At 41.2% G+C, this 16,713-nt stretch overlaps 1 protein-coding gene across 4 annotated transcripts in view; it reads right to left on the bottom strand.

Moving 5' to 3' along the window:
• Window positions 1-16,713, bottom strand: part of usp54a (ubiquitin specific peptidase 54a) — a 64,865-nt gene that overhangs the window by 34,692 nt on the left and 13,460 nt on the right. For all 4 annotated transcript variants that reach the window (XM_053621770.1, XM_053621769.1, XM_053621771.1 and 1 more), the window contains exon 2: window positions 8,369-8,992. In XM_053621770.1, the coding sequence (XP_053477745.1) occupies window positions 8,369-8,515 (147 nt within the window). In that variant the 5' untranslated portion in view covers window positions 8,516-8,992. The remainder of the gene's footprint in view (window positions 1-8,368; window positions 8,993-16,713) is intronic.

Below are 16,713 nucleotides of genomic sequence, written 5' to 3'. Positions count from 1 at the left end.
CATTTAATCTACTGTCCTGCTGAATTTCGGAGCACGTTCTGCTATCAAATATTCAACACGCTGCGGAAACCCGTGCTGCAGCGTCTTTCCGCTCTTTCCCCCCCGAAAAGATCTGACAAGTTATTAAAAACAAGATTTCTATTACAGTCAGCAAAAGTCTAGCTCCACACACAGAGCTCTATACCTGCTGGAAGACAGCGCTCCTGAATCCAGGAGAACGACTAAGAAACGACAAAAACCTCTGCCTATGTCGAATACACAGATACTCTGCTCCAGATCCTCCAATAGGACAAGCAAAGATGCTTCACCTATCAGATGTCAGCTGTCTTATGCACTTAATAATACCTGCAGGACAGGATGCCAGGTTCAGTGTGGATATAAAAGCGAGATGGAAAAATGACACGGACAGGTTGACATGAAATTAAAGAAGGAGGCAGTGAAAGTGAGGGGAAAGGCAGCGGTTCTCCATATGAGGCAAGATGTGGAGTGGCAGCAGAACATGTTCTGCCCCGGCATCTTCCTGCTGGTCAGGTCCGTCCACCACACACACACAGCAGACATCTGTCCAAGCAGAAAAGGCTCTAGGCTCTAACCTGATGTACGGCAGTGTGTGTATGCAGCTTGTGCACAAAATGGTCATTTTCTTTATTCTTACCTCACTTGATGCTTAATACAACAGCGGCTCAGCACTTGCAGTTCTATATAGTGACCAACAGGACGCGAGTTCAAATCCCTGCTATATGAAACAACCATTGCTGGACCCATGAGCAAGACCCTTAACACTTCATTACATCTTTAGCCTTTGGATAGGAGTATTTGCTAATTAAAAAACAAATGTAATGCCCTTTCTCTGTTGTGTATCAGTCAAATCTGAGACAGAAAATATATTCAGAGTTCAAATAGTAAGTAAGAATGTGTCACTAATCCAGAAAACCGTCACAGTGATGCAAAGTTTGCTGTGTCCGATTTTATTTAATGAACAGCTCCTGAGAGAATGTTTTTTTTTTTCCTTAAATGGCATGACTCACAAAACGTCATAAATCCATAAAGGACAAGTGATTTTTTTTTTTTTTTTGAAGCGAGAACAACCATCTCTCTCCGTTGGGTTCTCTTGGAACTAGGGAGGGATAAATAAATTACTACTATATCTTACAGTGGACCTTTGGGGGTTTTCCAAATCACTTCCTATCTAATCCCAAACCATAACATACTACATGTATCTACCTGATCCTAAACAATAATCATACGCAACCATTTAAGCATATGGATCACTGTACATTTTCCGTATGGTTCTGTTGTTACAAATGAAAATTGCACATTGTAAAAAGAGTTCTCTGGTTGTGAGTTGAGATTCACATAATGTGCCAAATTTAGTGGCATCGCAAGCAAAGACAGCTCATGACCTCGGGAAGGATCATATTTTCAGGATGAAGATTAAAAGCTTGACGAGGCAGATCAGAAAAGTTGTTGACATAAAACAACAAAAAAAAAACCTCGCAATTCCGGTCCGAATGCCATTTTGACCACAGCAGGGCAGGATTCTCAGATAACCGTCTTATAAACTTTAGAAAATGATACGTGATGTAAAGTTCCACCCTTTTCCATAAGCACCACACTTCACTTCATTTTGAAGAGGCAGTAACAAATGCAAAAAGGGACGCCTGTGTCAAATCTCTACATTAAGAGCCACGTTTTTGTAGTGACTTTATGTCAAGTTCAAGAACAACTACCAAACCTGATTAACAGATCAACACAGACGTCCATCCATTTTCTGTACCGCTTATTCTACGCAGGGTGATGGGGGAGCCTGGAGCCAATCCCAGGGGACTCTGGGTACAATGGATGACACCCTGGATGGGGTGCCAACCCATCACAGGGCACATTTGCACACGCATTCACACACTACAGACAATCTGGAAATGCCAATGAGCCTACTATGGACTGGGGGAGGAAGGCAGACTGCCCGGAGGAAACCCCTGAGGCACTTGGAGGGCACACAAGCTCTGCGCACTCAGGTCGGCGGCAGGATTTGAACCCCTAATCCCAGAGGTGTGAGGCAAGCGTGCTAACCACACTAAAGCACTGCGACACCCCCCCCACCACCACCACCACAACCAAAAACAGACACGATGCATGTAAATATCACTGCACCATTGTGACAGTAAGCAAAAAAAATAGCACCATATGATATCTCTTCATCAAAATAGACATTTGTTCCTTTTTTTTTGTTTGTTTTGTTCAAAACCAGACTTAATCTTTCTGCTCATAAAACAAAAACAGCCTCCACTGCCAAGAAAACAGCTAATTACATATTCTGGCACACTAAAAAAAAAAAATATATTATGCAACTAGCATATGTATCTACCTCATTATCTACAGGATAAATTCATGGGAGACTGATTTAAACTTTGAAGGTTGTTATTGAAGTCAAAGAGCTTACAGAGCAGTCTAATCAAGCACTGAGAAAGATGAAAACTCCACATCAACAGCAACAGCAGGGGAACATAGCCAACATCAGTCCACTGTGGTTCCGTAATCATACGGCACAAGCAATGAAGAGTAACGGTACGCTGATGACAGCAGATAGCACAGTGAGCTCAGCCTCAGCTGTTCATTACTGCGGTGCCAGACTGACCCATCTTTCTCAGACCAGCTCCAGCTCTGCAGGGGAGCGTTGCTGCACAACTACAGAGCTTAACATCAGGCATTTTAAAGCAGCTGAAAATTCTGATACACAAATCACTTTAGGTTATTACACCAGATTTAGTCCATGGACAAAATTCATTCCAATCAACCAACTGAATCGCTGCAACTACATATTCAAGGAATAAAGACTGATTCCTCAGGAACTCAGGATTTCAAATGATTACAATGGGTCAAAGACCCAAACTAGCTGAGGCTGGAAGACTCGACTAAAAGACTGAGAAGTGCTGTGCGAATCTTGCACATCAGACGGTGCTGAGATTGTGGAACACTGTGGAGAAAATGACACCATTGTGGTGCATATTACATGCATGAGATAGCGAGGACAGGAACAGGAAGAGAGATAGAGGGAGAGAAGGAAAGAGGAAGGAATAGCTACAGTCTGGTCATTGCCATTAGCTAATTTTTTCCCTCTAACTACATCTGCTTCCTGAGGGGGCTGTATGATTGTGTGATTGTGTGTGTGTGTGTGTGTGTGAGTGAGTGTGTGTGAGAGAGAGAGAGAGATAACTCGCATATGTGTGTGCATGCCCAGGTCATCTCTTTCTGGTGTCCAAAAGTTCCTACAATAATAGGAATATGTGACCATTTTGACCTTGTCTGGGGGTCAAACAAGGTCAAAACTGTTTTTAATGTGAAAGAAAGAACGAAAGACAAAACTAAAAGAACAATACAGAAAGAAAACAAAAAGAACAAACAAGAGTCAACAAAAGAACATAGCTAAGAAAAAGAACAAAAAAAGAAAGAACAAAATAAGTAACTAACTACACATCAGTCCCTCCAGGATATCGCCATTTTGCGATTGCAGGAATGAACGCAAAATCAAGCAAACTCCGCGATATTTGGAGGAGCTTGCGATTTTTCTAAATTTTCCGCAGATTTGGGCGTCATGTGACGTCATCACAACAGGCATTCAGTCAAAGACCTCTTCGAGTCACGTGCGTCGTACATGAGTACAGATAAAGGGTCTCATTTACCAACGATCACCACTGTGAAAGTGATGCAATTTTTCCAATTCAAGTAGCTTTCTGCACTAAGAACTTCGCAAATTGCATCGCAAAGTTTGAAAAAAGCCGCAGGGATATCGAGCATTTTTCCCCACAACAATTCGTAAAATAAAACAAACTCAAACTCTATACAGACTGCTAAATGAATACCTAAATAACTAAACGACAAAAGAACGAAAGATTGCAAGAAAAACTGCTCTGTAGCCAAAAAGCCACAGGCCAGAGGGCTGCAATGTTACCTTTAAAGGACCTGCAGACTTTAATTTCAGCCTATTCGCTGCTACACCTGATAGAGGATTGAAGATAGAGAGTATTGATTAAACAGGTGGAATCAGTGGCCACGGCCTGACTTCTGCCTTATGCTCTTTACGACAAGCTATACAAGGCAAATGCACTGACATTATATAAAACATTCCACCCCTCTTTCTGGTCTTCTCTCAAAATAACAGGAAAATGCTGATTACATATCCAGCTCTCCAGTGCGCCACAGTGCATCACTGACTCAGCGGGGGTGGGGGGAAATAAGACTGTTTGTAAATATGAGAAGCCTAGACACAACACTGTCCCTTCTCTCACCCAGGCCCTTCCTTTCTTTTCTATCGTGATGTGTCCTTGACTTGAAATCGGCTCATCTGCAGGTTGGAAATTAAAGGCATTTTCCCATTCATTTCTGAACTGGATAATGATGTTCGTGCTGATCATGTCTCATTTGTGGGGAAAATTAAATTCATTTAGTCATGATGTCCGTTCCAAAGAGCCATTTTCACAGTGGTGATCTTTGTGGAAAATAGCTTCTGAAAGTACTGAATCACCCACATGACACAAAAGAAAGAATCCCGTGGGAGTCATTGTGCCATGCGACTCTGGGGGGGGGGGGGGGGGGGGGATCATTCACATTTGTTTTCTTATGAACCAGAAAAAAAATAAAAAGTCTGAGCCTTTAATAGTGTGCCTCCACAGATTCTTACCCAAGTGCAAATAAGCACTGTGTACTTTAGGTAAGTAAAGAAGTAATATAAAAGTAGATTGAATGCAGAATACATGTCCTGCTGAGGATAACAGACTTCTCATCGTCAATGCATTAATCATCAATCCAAGATGGACTGGCTTGAGGGATCAGTAAATTATAGCTCACTGTGATAAGATACTGAGCACTGCTCTCCTTCTCCTCTCTTATCATTCCAATCACACATCTGTAATAAACTCAGTTTGGATGACTATGGACTAGGTTAGGTCATAGGTATTAAGTGTACTGAACACACTTTTACAGCTCTCAGGGTGCTGAATAACCTCTTCTTAGGCTACAAAGGCATTAATGAGGACATTAATGTTCATCTGCAGAGAGGGTTTAGTAAACCAATGATTCTAAAGTGAGTCAGGTCAGAAAAAGCTATCTTGACTTAACACCAAATAGAGGTAGGTGCATTGAATGAATGAATGAATGAAAGAACTCAATTATACATCTTGTATGGTAGCACTACTTGTATTGTTCTCCGCTTGAGATATTGCTTTGCTTATATTTCCTCATTTGTAAGTCGCTTTGGATAAAAGTGAAAAAAAAAAAGTCAGTTAAAGGAATAAAGAAGGTGGGCAGAATGACTGAAAAACAAAGATTTAATAAAACAGAAAGAATGGAAGTTAAAGGAATAAAGGAGGGCAGAAACAAAGAAAGAAAGAAAGAAAGGAAGAAAGTTAAAGGAATAAAGGAGGGCAGACAGAAAGAAAGAAGGATTAAATAATCCTTTTCGTTGAATTTTTATATATTTTATACTTTTATGAAGTTTCAAACTCAGCAATTGCCAGATTAGCGTAAGTAATTTCAAAACTAATTTAACTCACAGTAATGTAATGTAATAGCATTTGACCAGAGCTGTGTGTGAGTGTGTGTGGGGGGGGGGGGGGGGGGCGGGGGGCGCAGAAATCAGTGTTCATTTCAGACTAGGTTTCCCAAAGCCATTTATTAAAAACGAGGCTTTAAAACACTAAGCTAGTCCTGCAGCGCCTGCCTCATACCACTCTACCAATTCCTGATTAGGGCTTCTCCTCGCAGCATGAACACTTTTCATGGGTCTGTAGCTGTACTTAATCACCCAGGGACCAGTGCAGGCAGAAATACGATCCTCAAAGAGTGTATTAATAAAAACTCATTAAAGCAATGCATTTAATTCCAGACAAAGAAATTACTGTTTTCGCCCCCGGGCTCTCGATTTGCTGTCTCGACATATTGTCATGCCTCATAGTAGCAGACAATACAACAGAGTGGCTCAGCCTCCTCCTCCTCCTCCTCCTCCAGCTCATAACTGACACTAATTTGTAGCTTCGGAGGTATTATTATCTGGCTAAGCAGCTTTAAATCCATATAGTTGGTTATACAGTAATTTTTAGCTACCTAAAAATAGAGGGTTACCTAATGACAGGTTGTGTGCAGGGTAATTGTGGTCCAGGCCAGCGTGTGCATGACAGTTGTTTGTGGGGTCTATTGCACACAGGCTTGAATCATCACTAAGCATGAAAAAGCAGGTGAGCTGTGTGTAATGTTGCTCATGTGAGCAAGAAGCAGACGTCTTAATCCAGCACCATCATAATAAGCATTATAAAGAAAGATAGCTCCTTCACCTCAAGACATTTTACTGATGGATTTTCACATGCTCGACAAAAATGCAAATCCTTCCTCTATGTAAATATGCAACTCATAAACACATCTAGGTTTAGCCTAGTGTGAATCATGATGTGATGTCTACAGCTGAACCTTGGCATGCTTTCATGTTAACAAATAATGATTAGGAATAATGCAACATCAGCTTTTACTGATAAACACTGGATTTTTATTTTGTACTTGCTTCTGTGCATTCTGCAACGATTCAAGCTGGGTGGAAGAGGAATGGGGGAAAATAAAGTACGGAAAACACTATTTTCGTGTAGATAAACACTACTGGGTTGCCTCGTAATCACCTGGCTTCAAATGCTGGAATCAGCTCAGCCAGAGACCGATTATTATAATGTTCCTGGTGCAGCTCAGTAATATAAGCCTAAACTTCACAGAGACTGACACAATATATATCTATAGAATCTAGGCATGACAAATAGCTTTAAAAAATCTAACTGAATTTGTTACTTCAACATTTAAAATGTTCATATTGCATGAAACGTGAACGTAAAGGTGAAAATTGCCTGTTTATACGAGAACACCAAACAACTTCCGCATGGAAACCCCTATCGATAGGTGCCTTTTCATACATTAAGTGACAAGTGCCAAAACATCTGAGAAGTGACTGTTTCTACCACTGGAACAAAGATTTTCACCTTCAAATGCATCCATTTCATAATCATAATCACAGTCCTAATGGAATCTAAACCTGGCACATGGCGAAACGAATATTTTCTTTATTTTTAGAAAACATTCTAACAGACTAACTGACTGTATTGTGTCGTGAATTAAAAAAAAAAATACATTCCCGAGCGGTACAACAGAAAAGTATTTGCCCCATCAACCATAGATCGAGAGTTCGAATGCAGACAATGCCACAGTCATCAGTGGCTGGGAGTCCAAGAGAGCAAAACTGGCTTAAATAAATCTCCCGTGTCACATCAACATTAACCAAGTGTGGGTGTCTGTGAGCTTGTGTATATGGAAGAGGGCGGATAGCTAATTTCCTGCAAGTGTGCTATGCTGCCCTGTGTTGCTGCATGAGCAGCAGTTCAAAAAAGGTGCAGCTGGCTACATGTGCTGCAGAGGAAGCATGTGTTACTCATGGTCGTGACTCTCAGATAAATTTGAGATGACTCTCCAATCTAACTTGTAAAAAATCTGGTGTGGCTGCAGGTTTTCATTCCAACCAAGCAGGAGCCACACCAGAGAGTTGATCAAGGACCAAGATAAACTGATTAAACTGGTGGCATCAGGCGTGGTTCCTGATTGGCTGGAATGAAAACCTGTGCTGACCATTCCTTGAAACTGAAGAAATACAATTTTGCGGTGACTAGTGCACTTACTCTGACTTTAATTAGGTTTATTATGTTCAGATTATTCCAAATCAAATGAAATGGTTGTGAAATAAACCTATTTAGCATTTACTTTTGAGTCATATGATTGCTGAATGAGGATTCTGATGACTCTCAGTCCACTCCTCTGCTTGGAATGTCCTACATCCTTGAACACCCATTCAGGGGTGTGTCAGGTCTCTACTCTGCCACACCATACACTAAAAGAAAACACCCTCTCCATTAGCTTTTATAAAGCTCACTAAGAGAGATATAAAGACAACACAATTATGTTGTGGCAAGCCACAAGATTTTTCCTGTGTACGCACACCGATTAGCCATAACTAGGGTGTATGTGGATCAGGATTTCAGGTAGTGATAGAGTTGAGATCAGGGTTGGGGTTAGGATGTTAGGATTGAGGGTTGGGATTGGGGTTAGAACTGGAATTGGAGGTTAGTATTGGGGTTGGGATTAAGGGACTGTCGTTACGGTTAGGTGGTTAAGATTGGTTTAAGGACATAGGCTTGGGGGTTAGTATGCTACCATAGATAGGGTCTTGTGTTGTTTTTCCAATCCTAGGGACTTTGTGCTTGGCTTCTAAAACACGAAATTCATGTTGTCAGGATTTATGACACTCATGACTAATAGCTTGTGTGTGAAAGTAAGTGTATATTACCTGAAGAGCGCTGTTGAGGAAGCAGCTGTTCTGTCCTGGCTCATTGCTGAGCCCTTTGCTCGGAGCGATGGAGGTCATGGTCCGTGGGGTAAAGATGCCCTGCAGCCCACTGCTGCCTGACGCAAAGTAGTTCCTTTTCCAGGACATAGTGGAATTGGCTTTCAGTAACCAGTCTGTCCCAGTAACACCAACCACAGGGTCATACTCTCAAAACAGACAAGACGAGAATAAAATGTCCAAAAAGAGCTCTTTCATGGGCTAGCATGACCTAATTCCTTGGCTTGCTCTGAGTTTCAGGCTTATAAATCATCACCAAGGGGTAGGTGGGGGAAAAAAAAAAAAATCATGAATTTCAATAGAGCTGTCCCAGGCTGACTTACACACTCGTCCTCTACTTTTCACACCTCTCTCATCCACACCCTATATCTGAGGCCTTGTTTGTGGAATCTCACAGACTTTTGTGCAGTGGGTCTCAGGTTTGTTCTAATCTCCACTTTGGCAGTCACAATCCAAAACAGCTGCTGGAATTTCCAGTATATTTTTGTGAGAGAAGGGGTCAGTATCTTGTCTTTCCCTCACTTGTAAACATATCAGCAGGGTGTGAATATTCACACTCGAGCAGATCTGGAAGAGAGAGAGAGAGAGAGAGAGAGAGAGAGAGAGATAAACAGTTAGAACTTAGAGCCACTCTTATCACATTACATTTTATTGGGAACTCAAGTCTCTTAACATGAAGCTGCGAAGATTTTTTCCCCCACCACTGTCAGCTAAGGAGACAAAGATACAGTTATTTCCACTAGAATTAGGTTTAGTAACTATCTAGTACACTGCACATCCATGCACATAAAGAATGCAGCAGATAAAAGGTTTTGTAGTATACATGTCCTTTTGTGTGTGTGTGTGAGCAGAAGGCCAAATAGTGGAATGTTATTCAAGCAATACCTTGAAAAATCTGAACAGTCATTTTGTCTAAAATGCCAATGGCTACTGTCGACGCCCATGTGTGCTTTATACAAAGCGATTCAAGGGCTCTCATCAAAGTTAGAGAACGGGAGCGTCAGGGCTAGATTTAATGTCTGTCTTTAATTACGAAGTCAATTAAAATGAGAGATAATGTGTATGAAAGGAGCAGGAAAGATTTTTAACAACAACTGCTCAGAGCTTTGGCGTTGCGAAAAGAGAACAGAAATTACAGGCAACCTCCACCCTGAAACTTGTTAAATATGAATGTATTGGAATATCTGCAACGCGCTTAGTGATTCTGGAGCTAATTCGTCGGGTTGGTGCCGTGCTTTCGTTATTCCATTGAGAAGTTAGCAGCTGTCTGCCAGAGGAGTAACGATGGCATTTGATAGAAGAAGAAAAATTTCACTGATCTCAAACGTAAGTGATAACGGTCAGCATTTGCTCCGAACACCTAAAAAAGAAAAACGCAACAACGTTTAATGTCTTATTAAGGAGAAATCCGATGTAGGATTAATAGACACAACACAAACTTGTTGAGTCACAGTTCCAGAATGCAATGAAACTATGATGACGCAATTGCGTCGTGATGAGCACAATGTCCTTGTGTTAACATGAATGTTGACGTTTTGGAACCTGATCTGTTTGAGCAGAGCGTATAGATGAGGAGGTAATAGAGCTGGACAGACTCTGCTCCATCGTTGCCACTATCAAGTAGCACTGAAACTAAGTGAAACCTGACCAACTTTTCCAACAAGTTTAAGCCAAATAAGTCAACTCAGAATTATTATACAGAATTATTATATTATAATTAGTCATGGGTCGGTTACTGGTTTCAAGGTAAGCCACGGTTTCAAAAAGTCCATTTCAAACCACTAAAATTTTCCATTATACTGTTCCTGTGGTATGAGCTATTTTTTTTTATTATTGCCTCTCGTCAAAGATGGAAAGTGCAGGAATCCCTCAGGTTGTGTGCAGCGTAGAGAGTAACACGACCCCTCCCCCTCTGGTTGGTGCGAGAAGTCACCTGTATGTAGGATGGCCAAAGGAGGTGAACCCCTGGAACTCTTTCCCCAGTCGAAAAAGTCTGCCGTATGAGAATTTTTCGGGCACCGAAGAGGTTGGAAGGACATCCAACTTGTAAGATGTGTTTAAGAAGAGCAGCTGCTAGAGGAGGCAATACGTTACATATGATATCCCATCTACGCGAACACCACCCGGCACCCTTCGCTAAATTCAAGATAACGCCGTCTTGAAATGAACATTTGCAACAAGCTACGAGAGTTAGCGTGTGTAGCACTGGTGAAGTAAATACTATCGGTTTGCTATATGGCTAATTAACTAGCTAAGGGTTTGTTTGGTTTTTTTTACAGAATACAATTCAATTATTTATGTTTTAATTATTGTTGAGCTGCAGGTTTAGGCTCACTTAAGTAACTGCATTTTATTTTTATTTAACTGTTTAACCTGACATTCATGTTTACTACTGTTCCAAATATTCAATATGTTGCTTAAGAATAAAATATAGTGTGTTCATTTGGGGGGGGTTGTTTTTTACCCAGACATTTAAAAATAACATTTTAGAGCTTTAATCTCAATACAGCGATAATGTGAAAATTTTGCTTAAGGTTATCATACCGTCAAAATCTCATACCGGCCCATGCCTAATGATAATATGTTATATACTCGATATTTTACACAACTGAAGATCACATGTTAATTGAAGATATTGATATGCAAGTCACAAGGATGGATTTTTCCTTTGTCCGTGGGTAGGATAGGTCCAAGTGTCATGCCTGGCCGACAGATTAGCCAGATCAGACGCTGGGATTAGTCTGGCAGGAAAACCTAACCTCATGTACAGTAAGAAGCTCCTTAGCTCCCAGATGGTTGTTTGTCTCCATGAGCCTACAGTAAGCCCTGGAAAACAAATATGATCACGTGACTTCGGCCAGACATAAAATGCTGGTAAACAAGCTTGTCTCACAGTTCCAAGACGAGAAGAACACGTACACACGTGGGCTCAGAAATCCGCCGAAATGTTTACTATAACAACTCCTGCCATCGCCCTGGAAATGTTTTGCCACTATACTGTGTAGTCTCACCTCCGAGAACAGGATAAAAAGATATGGCTTTGACCACACTGCTTAAAAAAAAGGCCAGTCTCTGGATAATGTGTGGCATTACTTTGATACAAAAATAGCCTGCTTTTGACTAACAAGCCTCTTAAATCTGCTTCATGTGAGAGCCAGCCCAGCTGGCTGTGACTACAGTGACTAACACCACCACTGCTCATTTCATGCTGTTTACAGACTGCAATCAATAATCTGTTCCAAAACATTTGAGTAAAAATTGAGTCATTGGAATCCTAGTTGCTCATTCTTGTGCTGATATTGCGAGTGCATAGGCCAATCAGTCAAAATCAGAGGAGATGACTTTGATGGATTAATAGCAAGTCAAAACTCTTGTAATGGCATTAGGCTGTTAAAGTACCAGTTATCTTCACTGCCATTAGACTGAAATCCATTAAGGAACTGAACACGGTTTTAGAGACGCCAATTGAATTTGAATTTTTAATCTCATTTATGTCGCAACAACTACAATTCCCAGTAAAGCCCAAATGGCTTCATACTGTTTTGAATATGATCAGATGAATGAATAGTGCACATAGAGGACCAAACACAGCTTTACACAGCTCTCAAGTGCTCTGATGGGAGTGCAGCTCTTAAGAGTTACACAATGCAACAGTGCATGAATGACTCCCTCCCACGGTACACTATACGCCTCTAATTGTTTTCCTTGTCTCAATCTGAGCCCCAATACCATACTAGTGTTACAGACAGCCAGTTCACAACTACGGCCCCAAATTGCTGGATCATGTCAGCACTATAATCCAGATCAGCCAGCTCAAGAGAAGGGGGGGGGGGGGACAAATCCTCAAAGAAAATATCTGGGAGCATCACTGGGAGCTAAGAAACCGTGCAATAGCAGTACTTCTGGGGAAACTGAGGTTAAGCAATGGTAAAATTATGGCCTTTCCCACTGACACGGAGCCAGTGCTTGTGCCAGAGCTAGCTGTGGCTAACATTTTTAAGTGGTGACCCTGGTTTCCACTCCTTTGAAAGCTCACTGATTATGTAACCAGAGGGTGTAACAGTTGGCGGATCCCAATCCTGCTGAGTACTTTGTACAGTCCAAACACAAAGCCTTAGTGTTTCATTTATTTATTCGTTTCCTCCAGGTTCTCTGGTTTTCTTCCACCTTCCAAAAACATGCCACTAGCTGGACTGGCTATGTTAAATTGGGTGAATGTGCATGTATATGACACAATGTAATGGACTGTTGCCCCATTCAGGGTGTACTCCCCCTCACCCCCACTGTTCCTTGGTTAGGCTCTGGATCCACGGTGACCCTGACCAGAGTAAATGAATGAATAATATGGAGCTGATTTTAGTTCCATTTTCTTGTAGTGGAACCATGCCCAATAGACTGACAATAGGAACCATCTCCAACCGCATATAAGCTTTAAAAAAATCCCTGTGCTGAGTGCTTAGTTGGCAGCAACAAAGCCAATACCACATGGTACCACTTTATACACTCGATATTTGCAATACTCTCATCATTGATCTCTCATGAGTTGGCCTAACTACTGAGTACACCACCCAGAGCTATGGAAGAACAAAAGATGTTCTCGAATTAATAACATAAGGAAAATTCCATATTTACACAGCAAGACTGGAGCAAAATCATCAGAAGACGATGGTGAGAAGACAAACTTAAGTCAGTGGAACTCATCGGAGAAAAGAAGCAGAACGGGCTGCTTCTACGACCTCCACCTTTTAATAGCTACATCAAGCCATTAAGGGAAGCAATGGGTTACTTAGTGACTAATCAACTCTGCTTGGAAACGAATGATGGCTAAAATCGTCAGAGGTGAGAAAATGCATTCCCGCCCACCCTTTGACGCCACAGCCTGACATTTTCGCGCTGGCAGAATGCATGTGCGCTACTAATGAAATCTCACCAACAAGCAGTTTCACACTCTGGTCTAACACCAACAGCTTCTACACTTGCCAAAAATGCACTTGAAGCAACAGTGAGAAAATATCCAACAGGGACAAAAGCTTGACTCAGACATGTGGATAAATAGCCACAGTACCGTCTGGCAGACGTCAAGACAGCCGCATGTCTCCTCCAACAGACTTTCTGAACATTGAGAACATAATGTTGAGAATCTTAACGCTTTTTCATATCAACTTTCCAAAGTCAAAGTTCAGCAGTTACCATATGGTCTTCAACAGCCCAAGTTATTATATGAATACTCAAAAACGCAACAATCAAATTTTATCACCATCCCACACATTTATATCCAATTTTTAGAGATATACTCGCTATTATTATAATAATACTTTAATTGTCAACACATCAGATGACATGAAACATGAACTTGGCAGCCTTTCTGTGAACAAATTCCACATCCACCAAATATTCTGTCTTTTAGTTAAAGGATTTTCATTTGTTTCGTTTGCAAGTAGTAATTAACAAGACTTCAAACTCCCATCCAAACTGAATTAGATGTCTTATTCCACAAAGAAAAAGTACACGAACACAAGCACTCTTAATGCTTTCTATGCCAAGGACTCCTTTAGCAATCAGCTCCTGGCAGAGACCCGTGTAATTAATCCAGGAAGTGCCCTAACCTATATAAGTCCACATTAATGGAACCTAGAGTTCTGTGATTCATGGTGGACCAGTCCTGAAAGTGAAGAGAGACGAGGTCTGTTCAACAGAACGTGTCATAATAGCATAATAAATGGACTACACTTCTGGCTGCCATCAAATTAAACCAGATAAAAACTTCTGACCCAGAATTACTGCACTTGTTCCATCAGCTGGTAGATTTTCACCTTAATTTCAATGTAACAAAATGACTAAACTGTATTACCATACACACACCAGTTGGCACTATGCCAACTTTCAGAGGGTAACTTAGACACTAGGGATGTACTGAAATTTCAGCCACCAAAATGTTCAGCTAAAAACAAAATGTCACAATGAGACTTAGGGGGGAAAAAGGCTTACAATGTAGCCAGAAATAAAAAAGATGAAAAAAGGTCTAGAACAATGTGTCAAATCTAACACTTTACAAATAAAGTAAATAGTAACGAGAATTAAGAAGTGAATAAAAACATTGCTTTGTTCCTTTGCTCTCCTGTGATTGTCAGCTTGAGCAGCAGCAGCAGTGAAAATGTCAGCTACATTAATTTAAAATGTGTGGTACCATTTCACACTTTCTACAAGGGATGTTAGACAGGCGATATGCAATCATGTTTGCTTTTCGGACCAGCCGTGTCCTGAATATTGGTACAAAGTGTCATTGCAGTGCATCGTTATTGGACGCTACAAAGTGCTCAAGAATTAGAAAACACAACCTGTACATCTCTACATACATTTTAATAAAACTCAGTCCAAATTTATTACAGAGGAAAACATGATATGAACAGTGAGCTCGCTGACAAACATTGCTTTATTCTGTCAAAAATTACACGAATGTCTCTGTAAGACTGTCGGATCAACTATGATGTTTTGCATACACACAAATCAACATCAGTAAGGTTTAGGCCATTTGAAAGGCCAGTATATGAGAATTACTTTACTTTTTCCATCCATCCTCTATACCACTTATCCTTCCTTCAGGGTCACAGGGAACCTGGAGCCTATCCCAGGGAGCATGGGGCACAAGGCGGGGACACCCTGGACAGGGTGCCAATCCATCGCAGGGCACACTCACATGCACATTCACACACCCATTCATACACCACGGACACTTTGGACATGCCAATCAGCCGACCACGAACGTCTTTGGACTGGGGGAGGAAACTGGAGTACCCCCGCAGCACAGGGAGAACATGCAAACTCCGCACACACCGGGCCACGGTGGGAATCGAACCCCCGACCCTGGAGGTGTGAGGCGAATGTGCTAACCACTAAGCCACCATGCACCCTACTTTACTTTTTGAGTACTTTAAAATCAAAAGAAAGTTTAATATAAATTAAAGAGCAATCATTATTATTATGCCCATAACCATCTCTTCCAAGCCTCGCCATATTTCCATCACGGCACAAGACTGCTGCTGTTCCTCTTCACTGCCTTACACTGTATACGTTCTTCCACCCACCCCTCCCCCCCAGACTTCATTTGTCTAATCTCAATGTCAGTGGGGAAATGTGCCTCAAGTTTTGGAAACACATCTGAGACCAGAAGTACACAAATGTCACATGTGCAACTATACAGATCACGGGTGTCATATAACGTATGATGGCAGGGAAGGGTTGCCTGAAAGACGTTACTTTAAGCTTATTTTATGTAAATACAAATTTGTAATAACATTGTAAACTATGACAGACAAAGGTAACTTTGGTACATTCCTTAAACACACTTCCTATGTGCACAGTTTGTTTGTTAGTGTCATCATATCCTATGATTAATCCTCAGCACTCAGGACAACTCACATTCACAAGTAAAAAGGCTGTTCTGCAGGGGCCTGAAACATGATATTAATAGTCAAGTTGAATGAGTGACTCAGTCAGTCAGCAAGAGAAAGCTAAAAAAGCAAGTAAGACCTGGAACTGGTGAGCTACAGACAGAGGGAATGAGAGAATGGTAAAACCCACAGGAACTGCTGCTACCTGTAGACATGTAATTTCATATAAATTACAGTGAAGGGAAATGCCACCTCTGCCACACAAGTCAACAAGCAATGGATATGAATGTCTTTTAACCTGGAATAGTAACAAACAAGCTGAACGTGTGCACAGAATCTCAGACACTATCGTTCTCTCAAAGTGTGCTGAACAATCCCACAACACATTTCTGTGATGTTCTGCAGAGCGAGCAAAAAGAGGATTTACTTCACATTGCTTGTTCTCTCAAGTGTGCCAAAGCCTGTTAGCTGGATCTGTTTGATCTGAAGTTAACCCCAATGTGGATTTAGTCAGATCACATGACAATGCAATTAAACATGTGACTAATGCCTGTGGCTCTTAGACGTCTAGGGGCATTTATTATGAGAAAATCGATCATTAGAGATGCAACAGCTATAGCACAGACCACCGCTTGTAGCTTTCACAGAAGAACATGGCAGATTTCCCCAAAGTGCGTCTGCTGAGCAAACTATAGAACATTAGAAGCCCAGATCCTCTTTATTCACAGACAGCTCATGAAATCTTCTCCCTCATACCTCATGCTATTGAAAAGTTGTACACTTGAATGATGAAAATACGTTAAACCAATTGTTGGAAGCAGCAAATCCCCGTGCTCTTTTAAAGTCATTTTCTACATGACCATATCTATTAGATAAGGTTAATAATAGACATAATAG

Source organism: Ictalurus furcatus, chromosome 3 (genome assembly GCF_023375685.1).
Source record: "Ictalurus furcatus strain D&B chromosome 3, Billie_1.0, whole genome shotgun sequence".
Lineage (NCBI taxonomy): Eukaryota > Metazoa > Chordata > Actinopteri > Siluriformes > Ictaluridae > Ictalurus > Ictalurus furcatus.
Note: the sequence above shows the minus strand (reverse complement) of the source record. Positions and strands in the feature narration are given on the sequence as shown.